The 15,995-nt window shown below is 35.6% G+C and overlaps 1 protein-coding gene across 2 annotated transcripts in view; it reads left to right on the top strand.

Moving 5' to 3' along the window:
- GRID2 (glutamate ionotropic receptor delta type subunit 2) overlaps window positions 1–15,995 on the top strand; it is a 1,348,780-nt gene that overhangs the window by 1,130,899 nt on the left and 201,886 nt on the right. For both annotated transcript variants that reach the window (XM_087863984.1, XM_045791965.2), the window contains exon 12: window positions 4,331–4,469. In XM_087863984.1, coding sequence (XP_087720110.1) covers window positions 4,331–4,469 — 139 coding nt within the window. The remainder of the gene's footprint in view (window positions 1–4,330; window positions 4,470–15,995) is intronic.

Here is a 15,995-nt window from a genome sequence, read left to right as displayed (position 1 = left end):
TTCTTCCTGATTCAGTCTTGGAAAGTTATACACATTTCTAAGAATTTTTCCATTTCTTCTACATTGTCCAGTTTGTTGGTGAATAATTATTCATAGTAGCTTCTTATGATCCTGTGAATTTCTCTGGTATCAGTTGTAATGTCTCCTTTTTATTTATAATTATATTGATTTGGGTTCTTTCTTTTTTCCCTTGTTTATAGTAGTTAAGGGTTTGTGAATTCAGTTTATCTTTTGAAAGAATCAATGTTTAGTTTGGTTAATCTTTTCAATTGTTTTTCTGTTCTATATTTAATTTATTTTATGCTCTAATATTTATTCTTTTCTTTCTTCTACTAATTTTGGGCTCAGTTTCTTCTTCTCTTTCTAGTTTCTTATGGCATAGAGTTAAGTTGTTTATTTGGGATCCCTCTTGCTTCTTAATGCAAGTGTTTATGGCTATAAACCTGCCTCTTAAAACTGCTTTTGCTGTGTTCCACAAGCTCTGGTATATTGTATTTCCACTTTTCATTTGTGTCAAGAAACCTTTTTTATTCCTCCTTTAATATCTTCTGTAATTCGTTGGTTGTTCGAGAGAGTGTTGCTTAACTTCCATGTGTTCTTGACTTCCCAAGTTTCCTCTTGTTATTAATTTCTAGTTTCATGCCATTGTAGTCATAGAATGTACTTGGTGTAATTTTAATCTTCTAAATTTTCTAAGACTGGTTTTCTGTTCTAAAATATGCTCTATTGTAGAAAATGTTTCGTGTGCCCTTGAGAAGAATGTATAGCTGCTGTTTTGGATAAAATGTTTGGTTTATCTCTGTTAGGTCCATTTAGTCTACAGTGTTTTTCAAGTTCACTGTTTCCTTATTGATTCTCTGTCTGAATGATCTATTCATTGTTAAGAGAGAGATACTGAAGTCCCCACCTATTACTGTATTACTGTTTATTTCTCTTTAACTCTGTTAGTTTCTGCTTTATATATTTAAATGTTCTAATGTTGGGCACATAAATATTTGTAATTGTTATATTTTCTTGATGTGTTGACCCCCTTATCATTACATAATGTCCTTCTTTGTCTCTTTTTATCATTTTTAGTTTAAAGTCTATTTTGTCTGAAATAAGTATTGCTGCCCCTGCTTTTTGTTATTTTTGTTATCAAAGTTGCTTGAAAGATTCTTTTTTCCTTCAGTTTCATTATAAGTGCCTTTAATACTAAAGTCAGTCTTTTTTAGACAGCATATTGTTGAATCTTGATTTTTTTATCCATTCATCTATTTTATGTCTTTTAATTGGAAATTTTAATCTGTTTACATTTAAAGAAATTGTTGATAGGTAAGAACTTACTATTTACATTTTGCTCACTGTTTTCTGAATTTTTTATAGATCTGTTTTCCCTTATTTCTTATCCTGCTGTCTTTTTGTGTGTTTTGATGTCTTTTGGTATCACTATGCTTTCACTTCTTTATCATGTTTTTTGTGTGTGTGTCATTATTACAGGATTTTTCTTTGCGGTTACCAGGAGGCCTCTTAAGCTTATAACACACTATTTTAAACTGATAACAACTTCAATAGAATTTGTAAGCTTTAAATTTTTACTTCCTTTCCCCCTCACACTTTAGGTTATTTCTGTTACAATTACATTTTTTAAACATTGTGTAAATAATGACAGATTATTGTAGTTTTTGGTATTATTATTGTACATTATTGTAGATTACTTTTACTATGTTAGTTTTTTTAACCTTTAAATTAGAGTTGTAATTGAATTACATACCACTGTTATCATATTACAGAATCTGACTATGACTACACATTTACCATTACATATGAGATTTACAATATACATTTAAGGTTTTATATTGAGAATTTGTGTTCTTTCACCTCCACTAGAAAAACTCCTTTTAACATTTCTTGTAAAGTAGATCTGTTGGTAATAAACTCCCTTGGCTTTTGTTTCTGGAAAAGTCTTTATTCGGGAAAGTCTTTATTCCCCCATTTCTGAAGGACAGCTTCACTGTATATAGAATTTTGGGTTGGCAGCAATTTTCTTTCAATATTTTGAACATGTCATTTCATTTCTTCTAAACACAAATTTAGCTACATCGCATTAGCTATTAAAGCTTAAGGAATTTAGGGGCGCCCGGGTGGTGCAGTCGTTAAGTGTCTGCCTTCGGCTCAGGGCGTGATCCTGGCATTTTGGGATCAAGCCCCACATCAGGCTCCTCCGCTAAGAGCCTGCTTCTTCCTCTCCCACTCCCCCTGCTTGTGTTCCCTCTCTTGCTGGCTGTCTTTCTCTGTCAAATAAATAAATAAAATCTTAAAAAAAAAAAAAAACTTAAGGAATTTTGGTATGGAATATTTTTATTACCATCAACTTTAAAATATTTTTTCCTCCGGTGATTTTTCTTTGACCCATGGATTAATACAATTTTAATTATTGGTATCCAAGCAAATGAGGATTTTCTGGTTTTCTCTGTCCCACCTCCCTACATTTGGCAAGACCCAGCCCTAATTGTTAAAGCTTTGAAGGCTTTCAAAAGCACTATTCAGCTTCTCAGTCTCTTAGCTTCCTCTCATTAAATTGGTGTTTATATCTCAGGGAAAAGCAGTTCTAGATACCAGGTCATATTTCTGGATTATCTTCCTCTCTAGGACCTTGATCTTCTAATTTTTTATTGCTTCTTTAGATCTGAAATGAATTATATGTTTAATTTGTCTGGCTGCTGTGAGAGAATTGTTTTGAATTACCAGAATTGGAAGTCAACAGTCCTATTACTTTTAACATTTGATTTCTAAGTGCAGATATCAAATAATTTTGGGGGGGTTCTACAAGGATATTTGAATTACCCAAGTTGCAGATTTTATGCCATGGATAAATAAAATTCAACAAATATCCTTCCATGTGGGTGATAACAACTCTAATCAAGGTTAAAGACTTCATGTAACTTTGTACAACTCAACACCAAAAAAACCAAAAAGCCAATTAAAAAAATGGGCAGAGGACCTGAATAGACAATTTTGCAGAGGAGACATTCAGATTACCAAAAGACACATGAAAATATGCTCAACATCACTGATCATCAGGGGAATTTAATTCAAAACCTCATTGAGATATCATCTCATACGAGTCAGAATGGCTAGTATCGAAAAGATAAGAAATAACATTTTGGTAAGGATGTGGAGAAAGAGAACTTTTGTGAACCATTAGGGGAAATGTAAATTGGTATACCCAAGTGTCCATTATGATGATGAATGGATAAAGAAAATGTGGCATACAGACACACACACACACACACACACACACACACACACACACACACAGTGGAATGTTACTCAGACATAAAAAAGAATGAAGTCTTGCCATTTGCAACAACATGGATGTAGCTAGAGAGTATAACGCTAAGTGAAATAAGTCAGTCAGAGAAAGACAGATACCATATGATTTCACTCATATGTAGAATTTAAGAAACAAAAGAAACAAGCAAAAGAAAAAAAAATGAGAGAGAGAGACAAACCAAGAAACAAACTCTTAACTATACAGAACAAACTGATGGTTACCAGAGGGGAGGTGGGTGGGAAATGGGTGAAATAGGTGAAGGGGATTAACAGTATACTTATCATGATGAGCACTGAGTAATGTATAGAATTGTCGAATCACTATATCATACATCCGAAGCTAAAGTAACACTGTACGTTAACTATATTGGAATTTTTTTTTAATTAATTTTAAAAAGATATATGTACCCCTGTGTTCATTGCAGCATTATTTATAATAGCAATGACATAGAAGCAACCCAAGTGTCCATCAATAGATGAATAAAGAAGATGTGATATATATATAAAGTGATTATATATATTATATGTTATATATAAATATTTATACATATATATAAAAGTAAGCTATGATTCTAGGGAAATTAACCAAAAATAATTTTCAATATTATTTACTGAAGTAGAAATCTGAGAAGTTATATTAAATGTAGGCATAATAGTATTAATAGCACCTAACTACTGAATAATGAAGCATTTGGAAATAAACGAACTATCTGTGGTTATAATAAGAGGGTAATTAACTCTAGGGTTGAATGAGAAGGTAGAAGAAGTATCACTGAAACAAGTTACACTAAATATTTATCTTGGTTCTTTTTGGCTGGGTCTTACATAGCATCATAAAAGGGAATTAAATATGAAGTAATGAACACAACCAAAATACAGAAATCCATGCTGATGTTGTTAAGTCAAAAGATTTTTTTCAGTACTTAAAAGTTAATTTGGTATTGATTGTGTATGACCTCAGATTCTCAATAAGTGCTTGTTGATGTTCTTTTATTCTATTTGCTTCTTTCCACAGGTGGAGAGGTCCCATACACGACTCTGGCCACTCGAATGATGATGGGGGCTTGGTGGCTATTTGCATTGATTGTCATCTCATCTTACACAGCAAATCTTGCTGCTTTCCTCACTATTACCCGCATCGAAAGCTCCATCCAGTAAGTAGACAAAGATTCCAGTGCCACAAAACATGAGGAATGACAAGAGTAGCCAGAGCTCTTTAAATAAGTAGAAAGTATCTGATAATAAATTTACACCCTCCTTTTGAATAAAGGCTTAATTTTGCAATATGCAAGTATCCCTGTATTGGTAGAACATATTTTATAAAATAAAATTCTGGGTATAATTTTAATATTGTTTCCCACATTTTCCTGGAAGAAAAACACATATTCAGTGTTTTAGCTTCCACAAAGTATGACTATGTTTGGACATTGTAAAAAGGAAGGAAAAGGAGTCATACTAAAATATATATATTTCAAGTTTGACAGTACCAGTTTTTGTCTTGAGTCTGTCCCATAAATAACTGTCTGAGTAAATAGTTGGATAGACCTTAGATGATTGATAGATGACAGGTAGGGAAAGAGGGAAAGTAAAAGAGAGAGAAAGGGGCAGGAGGAGAGGGAGAGAGAGGGTAGCTCTAAAGAGATAAGACCACATTCTGTTTGTCTCTTCATTACATTGTAGCTAATGTCATAGCTACTGTGGTCATGATTACTGCTGCTTGTTCAGCTGCAATGGTGGCAAGTTGTCACCAACTGTGGTGCACTTACTTGAATCCTAAAAGTTACCTATGTCAATGCCTCAGTTCATGAATGCCACTCCCATGAGCTCCGAGAGCCCGAAGGCCTATGATCCAGCACAGCCAGTTCTGCTCCTGTGGTTTCGCGCCATACGATCAGCACCACAGCACAACTCTTGCCTTATTAGAACACAATGTTCTGTATATTGTTTTAAGAAACATTTTCCTGAAAATGTTTTATTCATCCAAGAACAAGATAGTGTAAATTGTCTTAGAGTTAAAGAACATTCTTTCTCAACAAAACTGACAATTCAAAATTATGAATAATTAGATTTGCGAAGGAATTCATTAGGGATTTAATTGATCTTTAAAGAAAAACATAAGAGTTCTTCTTCCCTTTAGAAAAATTTGTAAATGAAGTCCATTAATAGCCACAAAACTATTATAACACAATACTAAAAAATAAAATCAAGAATTAATGCTCTATAAAGAAATGGGGTACTTTTTTTCAGTTGCCTGTGGTATACAATTGAAATCCTCAAATTCAACTAATAATCATAACAGACGGTTAATTATTTCATCCAGTTATTGAAAGTGATGTTTCCAACTTCTCTTATCAAATCAGGCTTCTCAAGTATTTTTCCCCATTATTTAATTGGTGCAAAATCTTCATACCTTCTTACTACCCTTATAGCCAGCTCTATGTGGGGCATCAGTTATAAGTGGTACACAGTGAAGTTCATGGAAAGCTTAACTGATGAGTCCATCAGAATCCTATTTTAAGCAATAATGAAAATTACTGCAGTCACCCAGCCAAGAAATCAATGAAATCAGTAAAACTATGAAAATAATAATTAACATTTATTGAGCACCCACAGAAAGCAAGATTGTATTGAATGATTTACATGCATTTGCTCATTTAATACTTACACCATCTTCTGAAATACATACTATTAATAACCCATTTTAGAACTGAAGTTGATAAGTAGCTTGCCCAAAATCATGCAGCTAGTAAGTGATTGATTAAACACCATACTTTAATCTCTGATTATTGAACCTATGTTCTAACTTTACCACTCTAATTCCCATCTCTTGTATGGCCAGTTGTTTTCAGAGAACATTATGAAGGATATGTCATTGTCTTATTCATTGCTAAGTTTGAGGATGTAAAGGTTGTTTCAAATCCTTATTTGGTCTGAGGAAATAAATATCAAAAGTTAGGTGATTTTTATATGGGGCACATTTTGTAGGCATACATCCTAACATGAGTGAATTACGTCTATAATTGTTATCTGCCATTCAGGATAGGACCACTTGGCAGATCCAATCAATAGAAATCACATTAAAAAGGGGCGCCTGGATGGCACAGTTGGTTAAGCATCTGACTCTTGGTTTCAGATCAGGTCCTGATCTCAGGGTCATGAGATTGAGCCCCGTGGTTTGCTCCATGCTCAGCATGGAGTCTTCTTGAGATTTTCTCTCCTTCTCCCTCTGCCCCTCATGCTTGTGCTCTTTCTCTCTATATAATAAATAAATAAATATTTTTTTAAAAAAGAAATCACATTAAGAAAAATAGTTTTAAAAACTAAGATAGAGTGTATATCTCACTAATATACTTTGTATCAATTATCTTTAACTTGTCACATTTTGGATGTACTTAAGCTAAAAACCAATGTACCTCATATCTGACTTTGAAACATTTTATATAAATACATGAAGACAATTTAGTAAATAAAATAATTGATTTTACACAATAAATGACAATAGTTAATGGAATAAAAATCATGACTAACATTCGCTAAGAATTTATTATGAATTTATTAAGCATGTTTCATGTATTATCTCATCTATTCCTGAAAAACACCCTGAAAACACAGGCATTACTATTATTCCCATAATGTAGGTGAAGAAACAGAAGTTTGCAGGTTAAATTCTCAAGATCACATAGCCAATAATGTCAGAACTAGAAGTCTAACCCATGTCAATTCGATAACAATCCATGGTCTTACCCACTGAAATTTTTCCTTATCTAGTGATTGTTTTTACAGTTTGTTTGCCTAATCTGCTTCCCTGGGGTTGCAGACCTCATGGTGAGTGTGTGTATCTGAACTATTTAGTCATTACCAACTTTGCCAGCATTAGTTTGTATCTTGACTTTTATGCAATAGCAGTGGGAACAGAAGCCTCTATCAAATTTTACATCCATAAGGTTTCTCTAAAGGTAAAACCTAATGGAAAAAAAGATCATAATTTCACATGATGTTTCCCACAAGTATAGTTCCACAATCCACAATAACTGAGCTTTCATTTCTTAAAAAAATTACTTCTTTCTAATGGCAGCTCACATTATTAAAAGTCAACAGTGGGTATAATAAATCTCCCTTCCTTCTAATCTTATCACTAGACTAATTTTGAAAGGGGAAAAATCTGAGCCAAAGGAGTTAAGAGAAGCCTGATTCTCTCCCCAAACTTAAAGATATCTTCTAATTTCATGCCTCAGCTGCATTGGTAAACATAATTACCAGCAGTGTTTCTTGGGAACTTTTAAAGTTCCATTTGCCACTAATGTCAAACTTTCTTGGAAAATTCTAAGTTTAATTTTTCTTAGAATAAACAAAACCCACAAGGCCATCCAATATCATTCTCCTTAATCGTTTATATTCATAAGGTTTGCTCATCACTAAATGAAGTAATGCTTGTCGATGCACCTTTTTCAGCTCATTTTTGCTATGTCATTGGCATACATACACCAGCCCCGTGTTCATTCCCAAAATTCAAAGTTGCTTCTCCAGACCCAGAGGGACAGAGATAGAGGGAAGTCGGTGAGAGAGAGGGGAAAAGCTGCTACTTCTGAATAGATAGATGGTTGACAGAAACTCTTACATTTTGGTAAGAGAAATCTGATAGATTTTTTCATGAGGAACTGAATACATTTTACAAAATTTATCCCTTTTTCAAAATTAGGTATTTATCCACATCTAACCTTCTAGTTGGCACTTGCCATTAATTAAAATTTTGAAAGTAAAATTTCCCTGAAAAGATAATTCCCAAGTTTAATTTTATACCCCTTCAATAATAACTATGTTCTGCTGCTTGATACGATGTCGTGTGACAGATGATGACACAGTTGGGGTGGGTAATATTGTGGTGTACATTTCAATTTCTAAAGGAAAAAGCATGCAATTTCTACAAGACTCTAATAATATTTGGACTTGTTCATTGCGATTGAATGGTAACAACATGTAGCTAATTGTTTTTAGATACCTAGCAAATGGAATGTACTTTTTTCTACTGGTAACCAGGCTAAAATTGGCAACGGTGATATGGAGCATGTGAAGTTTTGAAGCCAATTTCAGAGTAAACACTGGGTAATAACATCATGAACATTAGTTCCATTAGTTTTTGTTGTGATGCAATTTTCAAAAAACCACTTCTTTCACATATAAGGTGAAAAGAGCTATGAGGGAAATCACAGTTGTACAGTTATAGTCATTAATAACTTTAGAATCAGATTGGTCTTCCGTGGTGAAACTTGAGGTCTTTCAATTCCTGGGGCTATAAGTAAGCTTGGGTCTATTTGAAGGGATCCCAAAATCCCACCATATTTTTATGTTTGAAACATTCGTTCACCATTATGTTTGAGGTTGGACTAAACAAATTTTGACTTCATGTAGTCACTGAATAAACTAATTTAGGATAAATTTCTTTCCAAGTAGATGCAAAAAGAGATCCATATTCTATCCTGTCACTGGAGAAGTCTCCTTTTTCCTTAGCATACTAATAACAGGACTTTTTTTATCCACATTTGCTCACATTTGGAAAAGAAAAAACATACTGAGCATTTGTTTTTCTCAGTGCCACACAATAGACTATGAGCTAGCTTAGAAGTCTAAGTCTGTCACCAGGTCTGGGTACAGAGAGAATGGTAGAACTGGCAGGTGCTCTCTAATGAAATTCTTTCTTTCCTTCCTTTGCCCTCACAAAACTATGTAACTATCTTTAGCAAGTTACTATCCAAAGAGATCATTACAATCCTTCTTTTTGGAAATGGAGGTATTTCTAACTATAAAAACTAAATAAATATATTCCCTTTATTCATTTAATTCAACTGAATAGATATATTTAAACATCATATTAGGTATTGAGTCTAAAAAGATATTTAGATATTATCCCTGAGTCACAATTTAGTTAGAGACATAGGGGTGTAGAATTTGATGACATAGGAAGTATGATAAATTTATTTGTGAAATGCTGTGTGAACATAGGAAAGGAGGGATTTAATTCAATCACTTGGAGAAGAGGGGAAGGAGAAAGGAAGAAAAGCTATCAGGCATCACAGAGGTATCATCTGAGAGTTTGATCTTGAAAGAGAATTTCAAAAGACTGAAGGGGTGGCTTACTGGAGAATATTGACAAAAGCAAGAGAGGAATGAAATTCCTAGGATAGTGTCTAGCAAAGGGCAGATGATCAAAATCTGTTAATTTCCTTCCTGAATTGAGATGGGTGATGTAAGAGTGGCAGGAAATGAAATAGAAAAGAAAAGTGGAACCCAATCCTGAAAAGCATAATAAAGCTTGCTGAAGAATTTAGAATGTTTCCCAGCAATAATGGAGAGTGACATCATTGAAGAAAGACAGCTTTATCTGTGGCACAGACTTGGGTGGGAGAGGAAAGATGTAGAAGTATATGGAAACTAGTAGGTTTCTATTTAATATAAAACCCGAACCACATATCTTCTTGAAGAGAAATGTGGCTTGAGAAACTTTGTATCTCTAGGTTAACAGTTACATTTAGAGCAGATGCAAGAATATTGCTTAGTTTATTTTTCAAGAGTTTTAAGTAGAAAATGTGGTTGACTACCTCATAACTAAACAGGGAAGAAGAGAGTTACTAGTGTGAGAAAATTCTAGAAATCACTCTGATTGGATCACTTTTCAGAGGCAGTTTTACAGAAAAGTTGCATCTCCATGTCTGCTATTCATGGATTTTTATCCTGCCTGTTATTATTTTTAGCTTTAAGCCATCAAAAAATAAGTCAGACTTATTTTTAGTAAATTTAATGCATTTTCAAAGTAATACAGGGCTACATTGAGAAAATAGGAAAATGCCATAATTTTTGAAGGACAAAGAATTAATAATCCATAGCTTATCATATTGCAATAGGTTCTAGTAATATTTAAACAAGCTTTTTTTAACAATTTATTTTGAAGTAATTGTATATACACAGGAAGTTGTGAAGATATAACATAGTGAGGTCCCATGTACCCTTCACCTAGTTTCCCCCCATGGTTACATCTTAAGTAATTATAATACAATATCAAATCAAGGGAATTGACATGGATACAATGTATGCAAATGTTTCAATGCCATTTTATTACATGTACAGAATGTATCACCACCACTGCAATAGTTGTAGAACTATCCTACTATTACAAAAATCTTCATTCTACACTCACTCCTTCTTCCCCGCTATCCCCAAACCCTAATAATAACTAATATGTCCTCTCTTCCTGTGATTTTTAATCTTTCAAGAGTGCTATATAAGTTGAATCATACAGTATGTGGCCTTTGAAATAGCCCTTTTATCTCCCTCTCAGCATAACACCCTTGAGATCTATTCAAGTTGCTGCATGCGTGAATAGTTCATTGCTTTTTATTGCCGACTAGTGATCTCCGGTACTGATGTACCAGTTTGTTTAACAGTTTATCTATTGCGTGGAATTTTGGTTGACTCCAAGTTTTTAGCTATTACAAATAAAGTAGCTAAGGGCATTTATGTGCCTTTCTGTTTTTGTATAGATATGTTTTCATTTCTCTGGCATGAAATGACCAGGATCCCAAGTCTCTCCGCCTACTGTTTCACACTTCTTATTCTCTTTTCTCGTACTTCAACTATTATTCCCCTCCATCCCATTCTCTTCTCATTCAAGCTTATGATCCAGAGTGCGGAGTCCAGATGGTTACCTTCCTCCATCCTTAAAATTGGCTTGGAAACCTCCATTATTACCACATCCAATCAAAATAAAGTGCAACTCCATACGTAGCCAAGCATATTGAACCCTTCAAAAGCTGACCCAGCCTCATTTCTCTACTGGTACCAGCTGCAGTCCGTTCTCACACTTGTTCGTGCTCCAGTTAAGCCACTCTTGGAGGGCATTTCATACTTCCGTGGAGTTTACATGCTGTTCCCTTTCCCTGAAATGACCTAGAACTCCCTTCTCTTCTGGCATCACCTGTTTGCACAAGCACAATTAGCCATTACATGTGTGTCTTCTCTTTGAGAGTATAAATTCTTCAAAGGCAAGAGCTATGCCATATTCATATTTGTGCCCGTAGTGTGTCCCCGAATGCCTGGTACGTAGTATTAATAACAGCAGCTAACATTACTGGGTGCTTGCTATATGACAGACACTTTCCTAAATGCTTTGCTTAGATTTTCTCATTTAATTCCTAATAGCCCCATGAGAGATATATTATTTTCATCTCCATTGTGAAGATGATAAACCAAAAGCTAGGATAGTAAATCCAGGCAATCTGGCACCAGAAGCCTTGTCTTAATCAGTGGACCATATCATGCATGTACAATTAGCAAATACACTGAAACTTTATCAAACAAAATAAATAAACAAATGAATAAATGAGTGAATGAAAACCACAAGGGTCACTGTAAGTTTTCTGAAAAATAAAGAGTTCTGCAGGAAAGAATCAATGGCTGAATTATATTTAGCTAAGTTAATTTCAGATATTTCTAAGTTACGTGGTATCCTAGAAACAGGCACAGGAGACCATGCATTTAAATAAATCTGCATTCAAATCCTTTGCCACTTATTAGTGGAATGATCTTGTCATTTTCCATAAGCATTTTAAGCCTTATTTTCCCTAAGGGTAAAAAGATAATGGGTTCAACTTCATAGGTTTAATGTAAAGGATAAATGGGAAAGAAAGAGACATAAATAACAGCACAGTGCCAGGATACACCCTACATTTGCTTCCATTTTTCTGCTTGTTCTCTAGGAGCTCATGTGGATTCCTTGGACTGTTCTTCCCTCCACCCTTTTCCGTGGTGCCCATCACTATCATTTTTACTGTTTTTTCCACAATTCCATACACTCAATTTTTCCTTCCCCCTGGCCCCCCTAGCTAGGCCTCAGAGTTCCTTGTTGTTGCTGCATTCCTTCAGGCATAGCAGCCATGGCCCACCCTCACGGTCCAGCTTCCTGGGTGTTGTCTTCTTGTCTCGCCATTTAATCCTCCAAGCCCCCAAATGTTAAGAAAAAAAATAAATAACACTGGCTGTCAGGGAGCCTTATCCAAATGTAAATATAAATAAGGACTTGGCTGAATAACTCACTGTTGTCTCACCTTAGCTTCATTAACTATCACTACGGTCAAGCTGCTACTCATGGTGACTGCACTGACCCTGGGTCAGGACATGGTTTGTCAGGCAAGTTTTCTCTCTTAACTCCTCTTTACTTGGCCCTCTTCTAGCACAGCTCAGAAGCTGCTGCCTCCGTGTCGCTGTCCCCACAGTGTTCATAACTAGATTCAGTGTCTCCCTCTTTTTTTTTTTTAAACCACTTTGCCTCTGCCCAGCTTACACCCTGAATTACACGCACCCCTGTGCTGGGGCAGTACTCTGCTTGTTTTACCTTCTCACTTAAAATGTGTATTCTTGAGCATGCTTGTATCACCTTTGCGTCAGCACAGCACATTGTGTAACTTACTGAGTGCATAGCTGGTTACAGGTACATATTCACTGAATAATGAACCAGAAAGGCGGTTTCTTAGAATCTAGCCTGAGACTGTGGAACCTCACGATTTGTTTATGTACCTCATAACAAATCAGGAAGAAATATGAAAGCCATTTTTGTGTGCCGTTATTCCGGAATAAGAGAAGGAGCCCCAAAAGGTATGCCATCGAGGTTTTCTTAGTGTCTCACCCACTTCGGGCTTCCAGGGGGAGGCTGCTTCATAGCTCTCAGCAGGGAATCGCACACTTTAGTAATAAGGAACAGCCAAAATCAAGGTCGCTGAAGTGAGCTGGGCCTGATTCATACCACTTTTATGTTTCAGTTTAGTACAGAATTGTATAGACTTAGCTCCAGAGTACACAGATTCTACAGAGAGGAAGACATTCATCTTCCTCTGCATTGTTCGGTGTTGAAATGGCTTACTTGCCAAAGCACTTAAGTACTACAGGGATGGATGTTTTATAAACATATAGCCATCTAGATATTATAAACCATGATTTTCTCTTTTTGAAAAAAAATTAAAACTCTCAGAGTTTTTCAAAGTCACCCTTCAGTGAGCATTTAATTAAAAGTTGTCTCCCACTTTATTTGTGCTAACATCGCTATAGACTCTTATTTACACTGAGCTCACCGAGATGAAAACTTTGCCAAACTAATAAGTGCCCACAACCCCTAACATGATCTTCTTCTAGACAAGCAATTATTCTAAGCAAGTCAAGTCCTTCCCTCGTTCTTTCTTTCCAGGCTTCATCATCTCAACCCAGAAACCTATTAAGAACTTGAAAGTATAAATTCCTGTCTCCTCTCTATTTCTTGTTTTCCTTCCTTACCTGAAATCAGCTGAATGAATAAATTCTATCTACCAAAAGTATGTGGATACGATAAAAACCCTATACTCAGGAGTACTTGGTTGAGTCATTTCAGAAGAGCTGGTTTGAGTATGCGGCATGTTTTTGTGAAACTAATGTAGGAAGAATACATGAGAGAAATAGTGACAGTGGGATTGGCAGGCAGGGCTGTAGGGTAGAATGCTGCTGAAGGAGACTGGAGACCTGCTAGTTCAAGGGTTCAAGCCTCGTTCTTGCTATTAAAGAATAAGGCAAGTTGTTTTGTTTTTTTTTTTTTATTTTTATTTTGTTATATTAGTCACCATACAGTACATCCCCAGATGTTGATGCAATGTTCCATGATTCACTATTTGCATATAATACCCAGTGCACTATGCAATACGTGCCCTCCTTACTACCCATCACCGGCCTATCCCAATCCCCCACCCCCCTCCCCTCTGAAGCCCTCAGTTTGTTTCTTTAAACCACTTTGTACTTTAGCTTTCTGTCTTTAAAAATGTGATCCATTCCTCCTCTCGCTGCACAAATATTTGTTCCACAGTTTGAAAGTTATTTTCAATGTCCCTTCATCTGTACAATTCTCTATCAACTACACGAATGAGGTATCTTATTAAACAAAGTCTGAAATAACAGATGAAAATACATTCACATATTCTTCTTACAAAAGAAATCCTAGATTGTAAGGCAGAACTGAAAGGAAACTCTTGGTTTGCCGTATCTTCTTTTTTTTCTTTCTTTCTGTTTCTCTTGTGTCACCTTTCTTTCTCTGTCCTCTCCATCACACCAGCAATCTTGATGTGCTGACCCCCACCCTCTGCTAAGTGTCTGTTTGACCCCATTAGTTCTCTGATCCTCTTAGTTGCTCTGCAAGTTCCTGTCATCTAAAGATAGTCAATTTATTTTTAATGACTTTCTCCTCCACTCCTACACACGCACACACACACACATTCACTACACACACCCCTACTACACCCCCTGTTTCTCAAACCCTGATCTTTTAACCTAAACACAAAGTTTAAAAATTGCCAGATGCCCCAGATCATGGCATGTCATGGAGAAGATAAAGAACAGATCTGCGGGTGGCTTCCTGGGTGGTTTTTTCAGATGAAGATTGCCATTTCTCAGACCAATGCTGCAGAATCCTCAGGATTGCTGCTGAATGGGGCAGGGGTTGGGAGGGGGGTGGGGGGACCTTTCCAAAACATTTTGGGCATTTATAATCTGAATGACTATTAATAAGGCCTGACTGTGGACATAAGGACATGCATTTTATGTATACATTTAGTCGAAATTTTTCAAAAAAGAAATATACCTAATTGGGAATAAAGCATAATTTCTCTAAATGATTTTTTTTAAAAATTCTTTGGAGAGATCCACAGTCCTACTGCACTGGGAAGAAAGAAAATATATTTCGTATTTGGGAAATTTAAGTTATCAGTAGAAACCTGGTCTCCTGCTCTGTGTTATGAAGAGCCAGGATCTTTGTTTTTAGATGGATTCATTAGAATCCTCCCTGAAACAATGCCCTTCCACCTTACTTTGACAGTAGTGTTCTACTGGGCCTTCAAATAGGCTATTAAATTTGCCCTGCTGTTATTCCTGGTCACTTCTTTCTCTTCAGTTATTTCTTTCCACTATGAATAATTTGATAATGTGATTAAAGTTTTTGAGCTCCTTAAAAGAACTTACAGGGGCGCCTGGGTGGCACAGCAGTTAAGCGTCTGCCTTCGGCTCAGGGCGTGATCCTGGCGTTAGGGGATCGAGCCCCACATCAGGCTCCTCCGCTATGAGCCTGCTTCTTCCTCTCCCACTCCCCCTGCTTGTGTTCCCTCTCTCGCTGGCTGTCTCTATCTCTGTCAAATAAATAAATAAAATCTTTAAAAAAAATAAAAGAAAACTTATAACAGCAAAAAAAAATGCAAATTACTATCGATTCCTCATTTGAATCTACATCGTATTTTATTTGGGTCATTTTTCGTGTAGTAGTATTATGTATTATTGTATCACAGCTTGTTAGCAGGCTGTATGTGAAGTTATGATCAATGGTTCAATGTCAGCCTTGGAGGGTATATTGAATAAAGTTTTTCCCATAAGTCAGCACTGGCCCTGGTTCTAATGAACATTTTCGGTGTTGATTTGAAGTATAGAATAGGGAGTGAGCTTATTAAACATGCAGATTACTTTATATTGAGTAGGGGTGATTATTGACTAGAACCACACTGCAAGAATTCATAAAGACCTTGGCAAATTAAACAAGGTGATCATAAGTGAGACGAAGCTTAACAGGGACAAATATGTAATAATTCACTCAGAGATGGAAAAAAACTGTGTGTCTGTGTGTCTGT

Source organism: Ursus americanus, chromosome 8 (genome assembly GCF_024610735.1).
Source record: "Ursus americanus isolate L20-20 chromosome 8, mUrsAme1.1.p, whole genome shotgun sequence".
Classification (NCBI taxonomy): domain Eukaryota; kingdom Metazoa; phylum Chordata; class Mammalia; order Carnivora; family Ursidae; genus Ursus; species Ursus americanus.
This window is presented reverse-complemented; position numbering and strand designations above follow the sequence as displayed.